At 36.9% G+C, this 16490-nt stretch overlaps 1 protein-coding gene across 1 annotated transcript in view; it reads left to right on the top strand.

The window, feature by feature from the left end:
- Window positions 1–3075, top strand: part of LOC120068949 (alpha/beta-Hydrolases superfamily protein) — a 45238-nt gene extending 42163 nt beyond the window's left edge. Inside the window, exon 11 of the mRNA XM_039020588.2 lies at window positions 2373–3075. Within this exon, the coding sequence (XP_038876516.1) occupies window positions 2373–2688 (316 nt within the window). The 3' untranslated portion in view covers window positions 2689–3075. The remainder of the gene's footprint in view (window positions 1–2372) is intronic.
- Window positions 3076–16490: the final 13415 nt, after the last annotated feature.

Below are 16490 nucleotides of genomic sequence, written 5' to 3'. Positions count from 1 at the left end.
AAATTACCTGACTGTGCAATTGCACTCACCCTAACTATACTCGAGCTGTGTTTACCGTCATTAGAAGATTGCTTCTGAGTTTGTTCATCTACTGAATCACTTACCAGGGCACGACTAGTATTAGATTTGTCATGAGACTGTCGTCGCCTGCTATTTGGGGGTTTCCTGTGTAATTTCCAACATTGATCTTCGTATGCCAAAGCTTCTTACAATGTTCACAAACAGGAGGAGGTTTCTTATCACCATCAGTACCGGACGGCTTGGTGACGAAGGCAGCTGCATCAGTAGTGGAAGTGGTATTATTAATGGCACACGACCGATCTTCTTCCAACCGTATTTCAAAACAAACTTCTCGAAGGGAAGGAATCGGGCGCTGGCCCAAGATCCGGCCCAAGATCTGACTATGAACACCATCAAACTTTGGATTTAATCCAGCTAAAAACACATAAACACGATCTGCTTCCTCAATCTTCAAATATTAGGCCCCATCCTGTGGACAATTCCAGACAATCTCTCTACACAAGTCCATTTCCTGCCACAACATTAACAGTTTGTTAAAATAAGAGGTAGCATCCATGGACTCTTATTTGGATTCATGGACCTGTTTATGAAGTGTATATAGCCAAGAGGCATTTTGTCTTTTAGAATATAGATCTTGCGCCGCCTCCCAGATATCCTTGGTTGTTGCAGCATATAATAGCGGTCTTCCTATCTGGGGTTCCATACTGTTCACCAAAACAGATCGTAACAACGAATCTTCTCCTTTCCAAATTTGTTCTTGTGGATCACCTGAGCCGACTTTGGAATTTCCCCTGTTAAATATCCAAACTTGTGATGCCCTTCCAAGGCCATTCGGATTGATTGAGACCAGGAGAAATAGTTCTGGCCATTTAATTTTTCCCCAATGATAAATCTTGCAGAATTACCCATCGAACCAGATAAGTAGGAAACGTTAGGCACAATTGGTAATGAGTTTACCGAATTTTCTGAATAAACCGGTTGAGGATTTGCACCAAACATCATATCCAAATCAGAAATCTGCTGTTGTAGGTAAGCGAACCGTTGTCTCACATTGTTTGGGTAACGAGTTGAACTACAATTGATTGGAACAGGTGCTGGTCGCTCGGGCTGCTCAAGACCTCGGCTGTTGGATGTGGAAAGACCATCGGGTCGGGTTGTGAAAGAAACCGGATCACCGGGTCGGGCTGGATTGGTTGAAAGGGGATCGACTGGTGCAAAAAACTGGGTTGAAGAACTCTCGGGTCGGGCGAATCTCAGGTCGGAGCTAAAATAAAAAAACTGGGTCTGGTTCTGTTCATCGCTGGTCTGCCTTGGTTCAACCCGGACCGGCCCGGTTTGCTCCAGACCGGTACCAACTCTAATCAGATCAGTTCGATGCCTCTACTCGCCTCGGATTCTACCTATTCTGCCCTGATAGCTCCGATCGAAGGTCAACATCTCCTCGCGACCAGCCTTCCCTTCACGTTCGAGGCTGTCGACTCTGCCATGACCGTGATAGCTCTGATCGTGAATCGTTGGTTCTTCGCAGTCGGCTCTAGCTCCGATTGTGACCGGATTTCGACTCATTTCTGCATGGTGATATCCTATCGGCTGAGGCGATTTTCCAAGGATTGCAACTGGACAGCAAAAATTAATTCCGGTAGGGCATCCTGAAAACATTCCTTTACAGCTGCTTGGATTGCCGTTTTCATGTAAAAACTCGAAGACCCTTCAGCAGAAGAGGATTGAGGTTGATTCTCTTCCATAACAGCTAGGGTTTCGTCAACGCGCTCTGATACCATGTTAAAAATAAAGAATAGGGAAGAGAAGAACAACAAGATTACGTGGAAACCTTAGTGCAGGGAGCAAAACCACGATATAAAGACTTTTCTTATTTGTTTTTAAAATTCATACACTGAATACACGGGGACACATTGTATAAATAGACAGTAGGAAACCCTAGGGATCTTACACAATTACATAAATGCCCCTAGGTTAAAAGTCCTATTTTCAACACCAATCTTAAAGTATAGGGATGAAAACATTTCTTCTAAAAGTCTAGGATCAAAATTGATTTTTAACCCCCCCCCCCCACCCCAAAAAAAAAAAAGCCCTCATAATGGAGGCAAGTTATGTGTTTGGGAGTTTCATATGTGCTCTGATTTAGAGTTCTACTACTTGACTGCTTCCTGATATAGTTCTTAGCAAAGTTTGATTTGCACTTCGGATCTTTATCTCATGTGTCACAGTTGAAGGTTCTATTTTTCATGTAACTGCTATCTATAGTTTACTTTGGAAGAGCCTCTGCTTGTCAATGCAGCCTCAGGTTGCCTTATGAAATTCAAATAACTGAGATAAATGTCGGGTTTCAGGTCCCTGCAAGCGATACCGATTTTATGGGTGTTGTCCTTGGGTTTGGCAGGTGCCCGCCAAAGGAGGGAAGGCTGCCTGTCGATTCCTATTGGCTTACGTGCAGGTATAATGGCATCTAGTTTTATTTCTCAGAAGGGTGGATTCATAAGCTATAAGCCCATCCCTACGCATCATCCTGTTTGGATTATGGGTATCGACCCACACCAACCATTGAGTGGGGTGGCTGGTTTTGCATTTGCTTTGTTGGTCGCTTGTATTTTCTTCCCCAGAAATCCCATGGAGAAGAAGAATTTGAGAAGGACGATCCGTGAGTAGAAGATTGATTGTATCAATCGAGCATCTAATCATTCTTTGCGAAGCTGCACGTTTTGGGAGTGTAAATGGCCAGAGAGTTTCACAGGGTACTAAGGAAGAAACACCCCTATGAAACCCTGCAAATTATGGTCCAAAATGAAGATGGCTTTACATCGGCATTGCTGCTCGCAGTGGCTCAGCTCATTTCCTGTATCTATATTGAAAATGCTGCAGTTAATGCATACATATATTTAAAATACAACTGCAGTTCATATAGTTTTGTAAAGCATTCGCTGTATTTATTCCGACAGACGTGTAAATAATCAAGAAAATAGAAAATTGATCAGGACCTCTACACCATTTGAATGAATAAAAATGGAAAAAGAAAAAGCTCTAGTATTTTGATAATTGTAAGAGCTAACATCAGCATGCATGGATTTGAAGGTATATTATTCTAAGAGGTCTGTTTGAATTCCAATCTCACATATGTTACTTTTTTTTTTCCAGCTAGCCCATCAAGTATATCATGAAATTTTGAGAGATTTATGATTTATCTGTGATGTTGGACTTCATTATCAATTTCGGAAGTGTTGCAATTTCATGATTATTTATTATTTAGATTTACGTGGAAATTGTTTCAACCACAAGATTGTGTGCTCTTGGTGATTTTTCTATACATATTTGAATGTGTTTTGTGCATGTATGATAGAATGAGAGATCTTTAAGTCCACTCAAGCTTACTCACAAGTTTTGGCTTTGAGTTGGGTATTGGAGTGCTTAGCCCTTTTGAGGCAGGTTTGTATGTACGTGTTTATGACCAGTGTTTTTGTTTTGTCATTTGTCTTGAGATTATTCAATGTATTACCGGAGATTGTATGCATGTCTCATATCGAAAATGATTTTGCTATATGTCTTTGAGTTTATTCCATGTATTGTATGACCAAAAATGATTTTGCTCTATATTTTGAGATTACTCACTGTATAATATGACTTGAGATTGTTCTTCTATGTATCTTGATATTGACTATTGAGATTATTCTATATCAATATGATCAATATTTGGGTACAATTTTGGTGATAATTTTTACTAGTTTATTTTAACGATTTTTTTTCGTTTGCTTGACTAAGTTAATTGATTAATGAAATGAGAGAAAACTCCCGGTGATTACAACACAATTCTCCAATTGTCACCAAATAAAGTAGTATATGGAACTAAAAGGCTCCCTCTTGACGATACCTTATAGACCCATTTAATGATGGAGACAAGGCAAGCGATCCGCCACCCTTATCGTTCGTGACCATCTCTATCACCGTTGATTGGGATTTCGGGATGTCTGCTTGCCTCGATTGTCGATCAGTTGCTTGATCAACTTCAACCTTTAGTTCACGTCCTTTAACTAGTACATAAAATTCTTTATAGAGATTTTTTTATATTATTTCGTTCGGGCTCTTAACATCTTCATTTTGGAGGGTTTTTTTTTCCTCCTTCTGGTGTGCAATATAATCGTAATTGTTTGAATGTCAAAATTACTACGATTCGACTTAATGGGAACAATTTTCTTCACAGGTCCCAAAATGTCCAAATGTATATTCGTGGATAAAGAAAGATTAGATATCTTACTAGACACAAGGGATATGCTAAGGTTGATATGCTAATTATTACGTTGGATACTAAAAACTTCATTGTTATAACCTAGTTGATCAACTCCATGCCTAAAGAAATATGTTCCAACAGTATGTGTACTCTACCATGAAGACTTATGGGACACAATTTTAACAAAATGTATGTTGATCTAAACAACCAATCACAAGTTCTTTCAATGAATCTCAAGTTAGATGATATTCAACAAGATGAGGATATGGTTACACAATATTTTCACAAACCGGCCATAATTTGGTGAGACTTGGTTTCTTTGATAATTGTGGATGGGAATTGCCAAAAGATCAAGCACACTATAAAAGGATCGTGAAGGACGATCGAATTTATAAAATTTGCACTAGTCTCAATGATGAGTTTAACTCAATTAATGAAGTTTTCTCTAAAGTTTAGAGGGAAGAGAGTTGTCAGAATGTTATGCTTGGCAAAAAAGGTACCAACTCTGTTGAGAAAAGTATCAACTTAGTTGAGACTTGCTATGGTGGTGGAAGGCATTCCCAATAAGGCTTCAATTTAGCCTAATAAACCTTGGTATGCTGCCAAAAGACCTTGCTAAATTGTAAGAGCATTAAACCCAGAGATAAAACTATTGATCGATATGCTACTTTGAGTGCTAATAGTGTTGACTCCCATCCCATTTAGTAGAGAGAAAATTGAACTCTAGAAGTTTGTAAAGACTGATTCTTCATCTAGCAATCATAGTGTTCCTTTAGTCTAAACAGGTAACTATCCTCGAGCTTTTTCTTGTCTTAATTCCTCTTTGAGAATTAATAATTTTGAAACTTCTAACCATATGACTAGTACTTTAGAACTGCTTGACTCATATTCTCTCATGTATTGTACTGAAAAAACTTCGGATTGTCGATGGTAGTTTCAATTCTATTGTATGAAAATGGACTATTCATTTGACATAAAAAAAATTACCTTACACATAGTTTTTCATGTTCTTGAAATAGCTTGTAATTTGTTGTTAGTTATTAAATTCTCTAAAGATGCTAAGTGTTGTATCACTTTCTTTTAAACTCATTGTTTATTTTAAGATTAGGATTCGAGAAGATGATTGGATGTGCTAGGATTACGGGTGTTCAAAAAACTTGATAACCCGACCAACTCGGACTACCCAACCCAAACCGTAAAGGTTGGGTTGGGTTAAAAATTTTTAAAAATTTAAATTTTGGGTAGGGTCTCGGGTTACTCACATTTAGGGTCGGGTTGACTCGGTCCGACCCGAATATATATATATATATATATATATAACAAAGTAGAAAACCCTCGCTTCGCTGAGATGAGACGCTGATGGACTCCGATTTGGACGCTCGCTTATATATATATATATTAAAAAAACAAAGAAACTCAAACTCTCAGTCTCAGTCGCTCGCCCTCGCTAAATGGCCCGAACCCTCCCTCGCGACGCAACATAAACGTCGATCCAGTTCCTCCTAACCCTTGCAGTCATCGACGACGCCTAAACCCTTATCGATCCGGTTTCGCCTTAGTCCCCTCGTCGATCCAGCCCACGCCTCATGTTTCCGTCTCCCCTCAGTCCCCTCGCTTCTGATACTAACTCACGCTTTCGGTACATTAAAAAAAAAAACTGAGACCCAACCTGAAAATTTTGGGTTGGGTTGATCCTTCAGCCAACCCGAATTTTTGGGTTGGTCCACAAAATTCCTCCAACCCGACCTATGTACACCCCTAGTTAGGATGCTTGATGGGTTGCCTTTTCAGCCTTAATCTCAAATTAATTAGTTAATAGTTTGATGATAACAAACTTGCTTTTATTTACTAACAATTTTAGTATTTTAAAGAGCCTATTATGTAGAGCTCACAACAAAATTTTCCATGACATTTGAATAAGTTAAATTAAAGCATCAAATGAAGAAGATATATTAAAAAACAAGTTTAATTAAAAATGGGGATTCTACAAGGCCTTATGTAACGACCCTAATTTCTTACTTATTTCTAGGACGCTACTTCATACATGCATAATGCATAGGCTTAACCGTACATTTTCTTTTAATCCAGCAAATGAAAGAGCCGAATTTTATTTAATAGTGCTCAAATGAGCAAAGATAAGAAAACATAATTAAATAATAATAAATAAACTAAAACAAAAATAAAATAAAATAAAATAAAAATTTACCGTTCGGGTACCTCTAAACCCAACTTTAAAATGAAAACAATTAAATAGTCAAATAATAAAATTAATAAATTTTGTATGAGAGTTTAAAACACCTAACTCCTAAACCAGACTAAAAAAAACATGATATTAAGTGCGGAAGTAGTAAATCGTCTTAATGGCTAGGTCACGGATCTCTCTTCATGTGCCACTCTGTCATTACCCTTACCTAAAACATAGGGAAAGAGAAGGGTGCAGTCCACTCAATGATCTGTTAGTCTTTTTATTGGACCAAAATGCACAAGAACATCATAAATAGTGACACAGGTCACAGGCATAAACTAACAGACATAAACATGCAATCAAGGCCAAGGCCATGAATCGGCATCAAACTTGCATAAACTAACAGACATAAACATGCAATCAAGGCCAAGGCCATGAATCGGCATCAAACTTTAACACCGTCAAACTTTACCACCGTTATCCATATATCAACTTTGTCACAGTCTACTCATACATCAACCTTAGCACATTATCCCCAATCTACTCATGCATTAAACCTACTCATCCATGACATAAGATTTTTCAGTAGACTTATCAAAATCTTGTGGCAAAACCGGCAGTAAACCACCAATCTCGGGGTAACGAACTGCCCCAAAACAAACCCTTACTCCATTTGGAAACTTCCTTCACCACCACATATTCCTGAAACCAACCGCAGATTCCATGAGTGAAGGTTAGCTTAGGCCTAAGAATCTCAAAAGACAATGAGCTACCAAAAGAGAACCGAAACTTCCCCAAATAGAAGAATCAGGTGGAATCAACCACGATTCGGCAACAACCGGCACTGCCCGCATCAGAACTGGCGAACTCGGCGCGCGACGCTGCTGGCTGGAGGTCTGACGCGCAGCGGACGAACATGGGGAGGTGCAGCTGCGAGCCGTCGGTGGTCGAGATTCGCAGCGACGCGAACAAAGGCTTCGGCTCGGCGGCGCGTGGTCGACGAACGGAGGCGGCACGGAGAACGGAGACGGAAGAAAGCAGTCGAATAACTCGGCGCGGCTGGAGACCCACGGTCGAGTGGCTGGAGGCGGTCGAAGTGCGCTGGTCTGAGGCACAAGGAGGCGGCGGCGGACGAAGCTTCGCGATCGGCTCACCGCTCTTCGCTTTGGTTCGACGGACAGGGAAGCAAAGATGGCTGGCGAGCGCGGTGACTGCACAGTGGGGAGGGGGGGCGTGCGGCTGGAGGTGGAAGAAGAAGGGAAAAGTCAAAAAAGATCTTTTTCTTTTTTTTTTTTTACTTTGCACACAACCCAAGGTCTCCAAATCACCTTTATAACCCAATTCCCTTTTCTTTTCCTAAATTAACTAACAACTCTTTTTTTCTTTTTCCTTTTTTTCCTTTTTTTTTTCTTTTAAAAAATGTACAAATCTTTGGGCGTCACACCTTAATAGGCAAGACTAAATTTTATAAATGTCTCAAAGTTACCTATTTTTTCAAGAATGACCTAACTAACTCTTTTTTTTCCTATTTACTAATTAAGCGCTCACACATTATTTTTAACCTAGAGAGAATCAAGAAAGGAGAAAACATTTTTTCTCTCCCATCAGTAAAAACCCTAAAAGCCTATCTTCTGCCCTATTTCAGTCGACCCTCTATTTTCTTCTCTCTCACTAAGCTCAATCTCCCGAAAAGTCTACTGTCGAGTGAGTGTTACTACATCAATAAGAGCCGTACCGATGAGACTGTAATCGACAAGTTTCTTAAGGAATCTTGGGTTTGTGTTGATTTGGTTTGGCCCTAATTTCAATTTCAAATTGCAATGGATTTTGCTTTGTTCCTCTTCTTCCTCTAAACAAATATCTCTAGTTTTAATTTTTAATTTTTAATTTCTTCTTTTTATTTTACTTTCTTTTAAATGTTAATGTTGCCGTGAGGATTCAAAATTTGCTACTGTCGAAAATACAGTATGTATAGGGGTATATATTTGGAAAATGATTAGAAATAACACCTTTTTTGAAAATTTATTAGAATAGTTTTTCTCTTTCTATCTTGTTTGAGATCAACCATTGAGATATTGTTAAAAAAAAAATAACTTTTTCTAACTTATCGATTGTCTTGCACCTTCTCGGTATATCTTCTCGGTATATCTCGTCAAAATTATACATCGAGATTTGCTAATTTTTTCCAAATGTTATGTAATCTTCCCAAATCTTTCCAAAATTTAAAAATCACACTACTAAATATTATATTATTTGGAGAAATTTGAAAAATTAATTGGTAAATTATTTAGATAATCAGTAAATCAATCTAAAAATTCGTGTAATTATATGGATCTCTGTTAATCTTGGGTAAAATAATATCGAGATTTTATATATTTGGGCTTTCTCGTTGAAACTTGGACATAATTAACACCAAAATTTCGTGGCGGAACTCGGACATGATTAACATCAAGATTTATGGTTGGCAATAAAACCCATGAGGTTGGGTCCCTGCGCCCTGCCCCAATTAATAGGGGTATACATGGGTTGGGTTGAGGGTATTTTTTGGACCAACCCGAAAATTTAGGTTGGTTTGATTGGTTACCCAAATGATCCAAATAAAATTTTCAACCCAACCCAACCCTTAAAATTCAGGTTGGGTTGGGTTGGGTTGTCAGGATATAACTTTTTTTTTTTATTTTTTTATTATTATTTTTAATAAAAATATGTAAATTTATATACAACACATGACTAATAATTAATATCTCATAAAATTAAGATGCTAAATACCAAATATTTATGATATTTATTGTAAATTTGAAACAAAGACAAATATCATAACAATTTTAAAAGAAAATATTAAAAATTCAAAAATTAATCAATACAACAAAATAAAACTTTAAACAAAGAGGAATATATATATATATATATATATATATATATATATAATTCGGGTTGGGTTGGTTCAACCCAAATTTTTTTTAAGCCAACCCACAACCCAACCCAACCCACGAACAAAACTAACCCAAACCAACCCTTACATTTTGAGTTGGGTAGTTCGGGTTGATTGGTTTGTCGGGTTATTTGAACACCCCTACCAATTAGGTCGGGGAATCCCCAGTTTAATCGGGGATAAGGGTCAAACAGAGGCTTTTTTTAAGGTGGGGGATGGGCTGAGTTTCCTCGCCCCGACCTCGACCTCGATAGAAACATTTATACATACATACATATATATACACATACATACATACATACATATATATACACATACATATATACATATATATACACACATACATATATATATACACACACACATATATATATATATACACACATACATATTTATACATATATATGTATACACATACATATATACATATGCTAAGGAAATTGTCAAAATTGGAGAAATATTCAAACTATTTACATACTATAGCAAAAAAATGTCCAATGAAAAAGTATCTTTCACTTTTCTAAAAATTCAAAAACTATCCCATACAATTCAATCTCGCTTTGCTTTAGCATTTGATTCAATTCATCTACACTAATCGCCGATTTTCCATTTTCTTCATCGTTGTCTCCATTGACTTAAGGTACGCTTCTTCTTCTTTGATCCAAAAAGAGAAAAAAAAAAGAAAAGAATTCACCTCTCCAGCAGCCACGAAACGTCCATCCTGGGCATTGCCACACAACTCAGAGGTTTGCATGATCGATGAGATACCACGAGACGTGATTGCATACCAGAATCAACATTATGTACAACCACAATGCACCTAGCCAAATAGGCACAGTTTGAAGAACTGACATTGGAAGCCAACCCATTGTTGTTCTTTGTAGTGGTACCGATAATTTCCTTTAATACAACCTATCAGAAACATCAAACATAAGGGAGAATGACAATTAGAAAGCATGATAGTTGGAGGATTGGAAGTAATGGCCTTAAAACAGAAAATTGAAATGAGAAACAATGAGGAAGAGATTGATATCTTTGAAGATGATTCGATTTTTTTGAGCTTACAATTCGATTTCATATTAATTGCTTAGTTGTTTTTTTCTTTTTGGATTTTGTGCTGTTTTTTTTTTTCTTCTTCTTCTTCACAAAATTTTGTTCGATACATAGGGCTCTTTTAAGTTATTAGCAATAAATGATTATGTATTTTCATTTAAAACATTTGTTATTTGTCGAACACTAACAGACAGAGATAGAACTCTATCTTTGACTATCGCCAATAGTCAGAGATAGACGTCTATCTTTGTCTATCCCTTTGTTTCGTCGCTATTTTATTTTGAATTAAATTTACTACTTTGTATTGTATCAACATGAAAGACTTTTATCAGTGGTAGATAGACAATGAAATATCACTATCTCTGTCCATCACTCATTATTTTGTCTTTCGATGATAGGCAGAAATAAAACTCTATCTTTATCTATCACTGACTCTATCTTTGTCTATCCTTGATAGACAAAGATAGATGCATATCTTTGTCTATCTCTTTGTTTTGTCCCTGTGTTTTTTTTAATTGAATTCAATACTTTGTATTATATTATATTAGCGAGATAGAACTATTCATTGATAGACAACTATATATCATTATCTCTGTTTATCACTTATCATTGTGATTGAGTCTATCGGTGATAGACAGAGATAGAAGTCTATCTTTGTCTATCACTGATAGACAAAGATAGAACTCTATCTTTGTCTATCAGTGATAGATAGAGATAGAAGTTTATCATTGTGATAGACAGTGACAGAGTTCTATCTTTGTCTATCACTCATAGGCGGAGATAGAACTTTACTTCTATCTATCACTATTGGATATTTTCATTATGTGTTTCTTACATAATCTTAGTAATATTTTCATTACGAGTTTCTTATATAATTTTTTTTTTCATTTTGCAGAATACCATGACTATTCTTATAATTTTTTTTTTATAGAGGACAATGGAATGATTCACTTCTATGAGAATTATGAGGTTGGTGAAATTTTGGTAGATGACTAGATAGACTTCAATGGTTTAGTTGGTTTAATATATAAAGAGATTCAATTGAATGGATTGATAGATTTGTCAGCTTTATTGGATTTTGGTAAAAATATTATTCAAATTATGGTTCCAATAAAAAAGGACAAAGATGTTTTTTGTTATCTGACTTTGGCTAAAGATGCAATCAGTAGACATCCATTAGTTGCTCATGTAAGTGTTTGTTCTTTGGAAGGGTCTTCTACTGCTATTAGTAGTGTAGGTGATGATAGTGATAGTTTGCTCACGTCTCGAATGAATTCAAGGACATATACATGGGGATTCCGTAAAGATTCCATTCCAAAAAGAGAAAGTTCGAAACAAGTGAGATTTTTTTGGAGATTGGATGTAGTTACTAATTCATGATCTGACATGTACAAAATGAAAACTTCATTCTCGATTCTACGAGAATTTTTATGAAAGCCTTTCATTTTCTTCTCTTCGATAGAAGTTTTATTTTAACAATTCCGTCTCTGTTTACCAAAACAACCGGAAATGTTTCAAAAAAGGTCGGCATACGGCGTACAAAAAGTTCGCGCCCTTCTTTATTATTCAGAGCGGGTTCCATGGACAACGGGGATGGAATAGCTGTTGGGTGGTTAGGAAACCCTGTTTTTAGAGATAAAGTACCCCTTTATCAACGAAAAATAGACACTATGTAACTTTATTGCACTGAGAAAAAAAACTATGCTATGGACCTCCCCTTTTAAGGTGAGGGGATTATCTTGGCGAAAAGATTAATATTTGGTCTATTCTTTTATAAATTGACTTATTATACTCCTGAATATGAAACCAAAGATACTGATATCTTGGCAACATTCCGAGTAACTCCTTAACTGGGAGTTAAGACCTATTTAGGTTACTCAAATTTTGAGTAAAAAAAAAATAGGTAGGAACAATCGTTTAATCTAGATCTGTTTGACTTTGGCCTTATACAAAATAGTCTAGTACCTCCGAAACTAGTCCAGTCCCCCTTAGGACCCCCAATTATATAGAGTAGATGCAAAGTGGGAACTCCTTTATTTGATGTAACTACTTGAGCCGGATGAAAAGAAACTTTCACGTCCGATTTTGAAAAGGGGAAATCCTATAGTATCCTATCCAAATTTTTCTTTTGTTAGGCCCATAGCTAAAAAACCTACTTTCTTACGATTACGGGGTTCATTCGAATATGAAATCCAATCCTGGAAATACAGCATCCCACTTTTTTTCGTTCTTCTTCTTTTTCTTCAAATGATGAAGTTATAAGAGATATATATATTTTTTATGGTGATTTGAAGGAAAAATGTATTTGAAAGTAAAGAAGTATTTTCAATTTTTTTCTTTACATAAATGCAGTGAAGAATATTTTTCAATTTAGGACTATAAGATCAAATTCGAAGTCGAGTTCAAATGTTTGCAAGAAGACTGTAAATGGTACGTTATGGCATCTCGGTATAAGAACAGTGAATTGTGGATGCTTAAGAAGTACATTTATGACCATAACTGTCCATTGAACACAACTTAGAGTTGTCATAGGCAACCTTCTTCATCAGTAATTGATAATTACTTGATAGATGATTTTAGGTTCATGTCTACTAATTAATCCATTCCTAGAGACATTATCCATAAAGTCATACAAGAGGGCAAAAGAACACATGGTAAAGATACTAAAAGGTGATGCAGTTGAATCATATTCCAAGATTTTTTAAAAAGTTGAATGAAATGAACCCAAGTATGATCCATTTTCCTTAGAAAATTTCTATCTCGTAGATAGAAAATGATAGACAACTATCAATATCGATCAGTGATAGTTGTATATCACAGTCAATCTTCGATAGTGATAGTTGTTTATCATAGTCTCTCTTAGATAGACAAGGATAGTTGTCTACCACTGTCTATCTTAGATAGACAATGATAGACATCTATCGCTGTCTATCTATATGGTTTTGTTACTATTTACACTGGTAAAAATGTTTTTATGTATTTTAATAGGTACCTACACTGTTTTAAAAATAGATGATAGTGGTCACTTCAAGTTTTGCTTCATGGTTTTTGGTGCATCAATCAAGGGGTGGAAATATTGTAGACCTATCATATTTGTTGATGGTGCATTTTTGAAGTGTAAGTTTGGTGACATGCTATTAACAGCCTCATCACTAGATGGTAACAATCAAATCTTTTCCTTTGCATTTGCTATCGTAGATTCTGAAAATGACGCATTATAGACATGGTTTTTTGAAAACATACAAAGAATTTTGGGAAACGAGAGAATTTAGTCATTGTTTCTGATAGGCATCTTAGCATTCCTAAAGGAGTTTCAAGAGTGTTTGCTAATGTTGAGTACTATTTATGCATTCAACATCTCTTGAGAAGCTTGAAACTTCATTTTATGAATCCATTGCTTGATAATATTTCTTTAGTTGTGCTAATACCTACACTACTGATGACTTTGAGTACCACATGAGAACCATGAAGTTAATATGTCCAAATATTAGAAGTTATCTTAGTAGTGTTGGGTTTGAAAGGTGGTCTAGAAGTTATCTTAGTAGTGTTGGGTTTGACAGTTGGTCTCGAGCATATTCACAAAGAAGAAGGTATAGAATGATGACATCAAACGTTGTAGAAAGTATAAACTCAATTTTTAATGATGCCAGAGAATTACCCGCGGCTAGTGATAACAAAAATTAGTGGATGCAATATGCGATGCATGTCTTAGATTATGTGTTGATTCTCATGTATCAGTGGTCATGCATTGGAATAAAACTATGCGTTAACGAATGTACGTGATGACCATGCGTTCCCGTCATAAGTTTTCTTGCGCTCACGCCAAGTATAACGCGAACGCAAGTTTCTCGGGTGATCCGAGGTTAAACTCAGGGACTTGTAACTACATGTATGCGGTAATGTATATGCGGCGGATGAATAAAAGACTGATGCGGCGGACAAAGCATTGGAAGTATGAATGAGAGGTAGAGACAAGGCAACTGTTGACGTGTAGTAAATGCATGGAAAAATAGATAAAATGTGAAGATGTCTTCATCAAAACTCTAGGCTTGACCGCAAGGGCAACCTCAACCAATGCAAGCTATGCGATCATGCTACACACACTTGCGCCTAACTCTAGGATGCATGTGATGTATATGCAAAGTGTCGAGAGGCCTTATTCCTAAGTCTCTATTCCTACTCATGTGCTCCCACACATAAACCAGATGACTACATACCACCGTATCCTACTTCTTGGACGCATGTAATATCCTCTCCGTAGGGTGCATACGTTGTGTAATAGCAAATGGAGCTTATTTTTAAGTTTCCCATTCTTGCTTATGCATTTCAATCTGCTCTCTCGAGTCTTAGATTTGGTTTTTAGACTACTCTCTCAAGTATGACTAAATGATGAATGATGAGCTCATAAGACAAGGTAACCGCATAAACTTGGCTGACGTAAGATTATTCCTATCTATAGTGAATACTTGCTTACATTGCTTAATGCGACCAATCACTTACCCTTCCGGGCAGTTAGTTGTTGCTGACTCCACTCATAAACAAGTGTTTCGTCCGCCTATAGACAGACGTTGCTACAACTTCACACTAAGCAAATAAGGTTTTCTCGCAATACTCACGCAATGCACACCTCCCGGTGGTTTGCTACATGCTTCATATTCCTATGCCGCATGATTAAGTATGCGATGCTCTAGCAATCTCACTAAGTGATACAATGAAAGTAAAGGTGCTAAGTGACTGAAGATGGAGATGGAGTCGAAGGAAATATAGAAGTGCATTGATCACAAAATGTATTAATTCCTTAACCAAAATGCAATACAATACAATGTAAGAAATAAGAGAAATGAAAAAGGCTAGCTGGAAGCAATGTCTTGCTTCCAGCAGATGTGTGTCAAGGCTACCGATGGTACCATGGAAGGGCAGGGGAGTTGACTCTCTCGAGATCTAACTCCGGCGAAGGCTTCGGTCGTCACTCGAAATGGATGAAGGAGATGAAAAACTCTCAAGCTTTCTTCTAACGCGTTCGTCTGGATTACAAGGATCCACCCGAAGGCAGAAACTTGGATGAATTGAAATTCTACTCATCGGTTTCTATTTATAGAGCTTGATCGCCGACAACATTTATGGACCTGCTCTGATTCTGACATTCGCAGTGCGTTGGTCCTTTTCTGAATCTCTACTGCTAACGGCGTGGTAGGTGAAATGTCAACACATCTTTTGATTTTCCCGAGATATGTGTTGATGCCTCTATTCCACCAACCTTACGTTCATCCCTCTATTATGGTTATCATCGTGTAGCTGTAATCTTGCAATGATCGCATTCGCTTGATTACCACAACTTCTACACGATGACCGCAATCGTTTGACGATCACAACTCCTATACGATGGACGCATGTGGTTGATTACCGCAACACCCATGTGTTGAACGTATGCGTTTGCCTTTACGATGGAGAATTTCTCTGCATGCGGTCGTTTATGCGATAGCCCAGCTCCCGCGTCTGTGTCCGCTTCCTGTGTTAGCTACAAAGATAGACAATTGAACGTATATTAACGCATAATAGTGGGTTAGCCAAAATTCTTAATGTTGAACGACACAAACTCATTTTCTCATGAATTCCTAACATAATTGCCGCATATTCTGCTTAACAGCCCTCATAATTCTAAATAAAAGGCCTAAGATGATGTGCATTTTTGCCTGTCATCAGCTAGCTTTCTTAGTTCAATTAGAGTTATATTGCAAAAATGGTTTTATGATCGAAGTAAAGTTGCTTTTGTAATGAAAACTCTTTTGATATCTTGGGAAAAGTCAAGAAGTTTCTTGGTAAGCTTCGTCTTTTTCTTATTGTCTATCTTTCACTATCTATCTCAAGTAGTCTGATAATGCTCTATCTCTGTCTATCTCAGATAGACAATGAAAGAGGACTATCACTGTCTATCCTAGATAGACATTAATAGTACTCTATCTCTATCTATCTCAATTCTAAGTTATCAATAGATAGACTAAAATAGACAAGTATGTAAAGTGTCTATCTTAGATAGACAATGATTACTTTTTTTTCTT

Source organism: Benincasa hispida, chromosome 7 (genome assembly GCF_027475165.1).
Source record: "Benincasa hispida cultivar pf3 chromosome 7, pf3_genome.v1.1, whole genome shotgun sequence".
Classification (NCBI taxonomy): Eukaryota; Viridiplantae; Streptophyta; class Magnoliopsida; order Cucurbitales; family Cucurbitaceae; genus Benincasa; species Benincasa hispida.
Note: the sequence above shows the minus strand (reverse complement) of the source record. Positions and strands in the feature narration are given on the sequence as shown.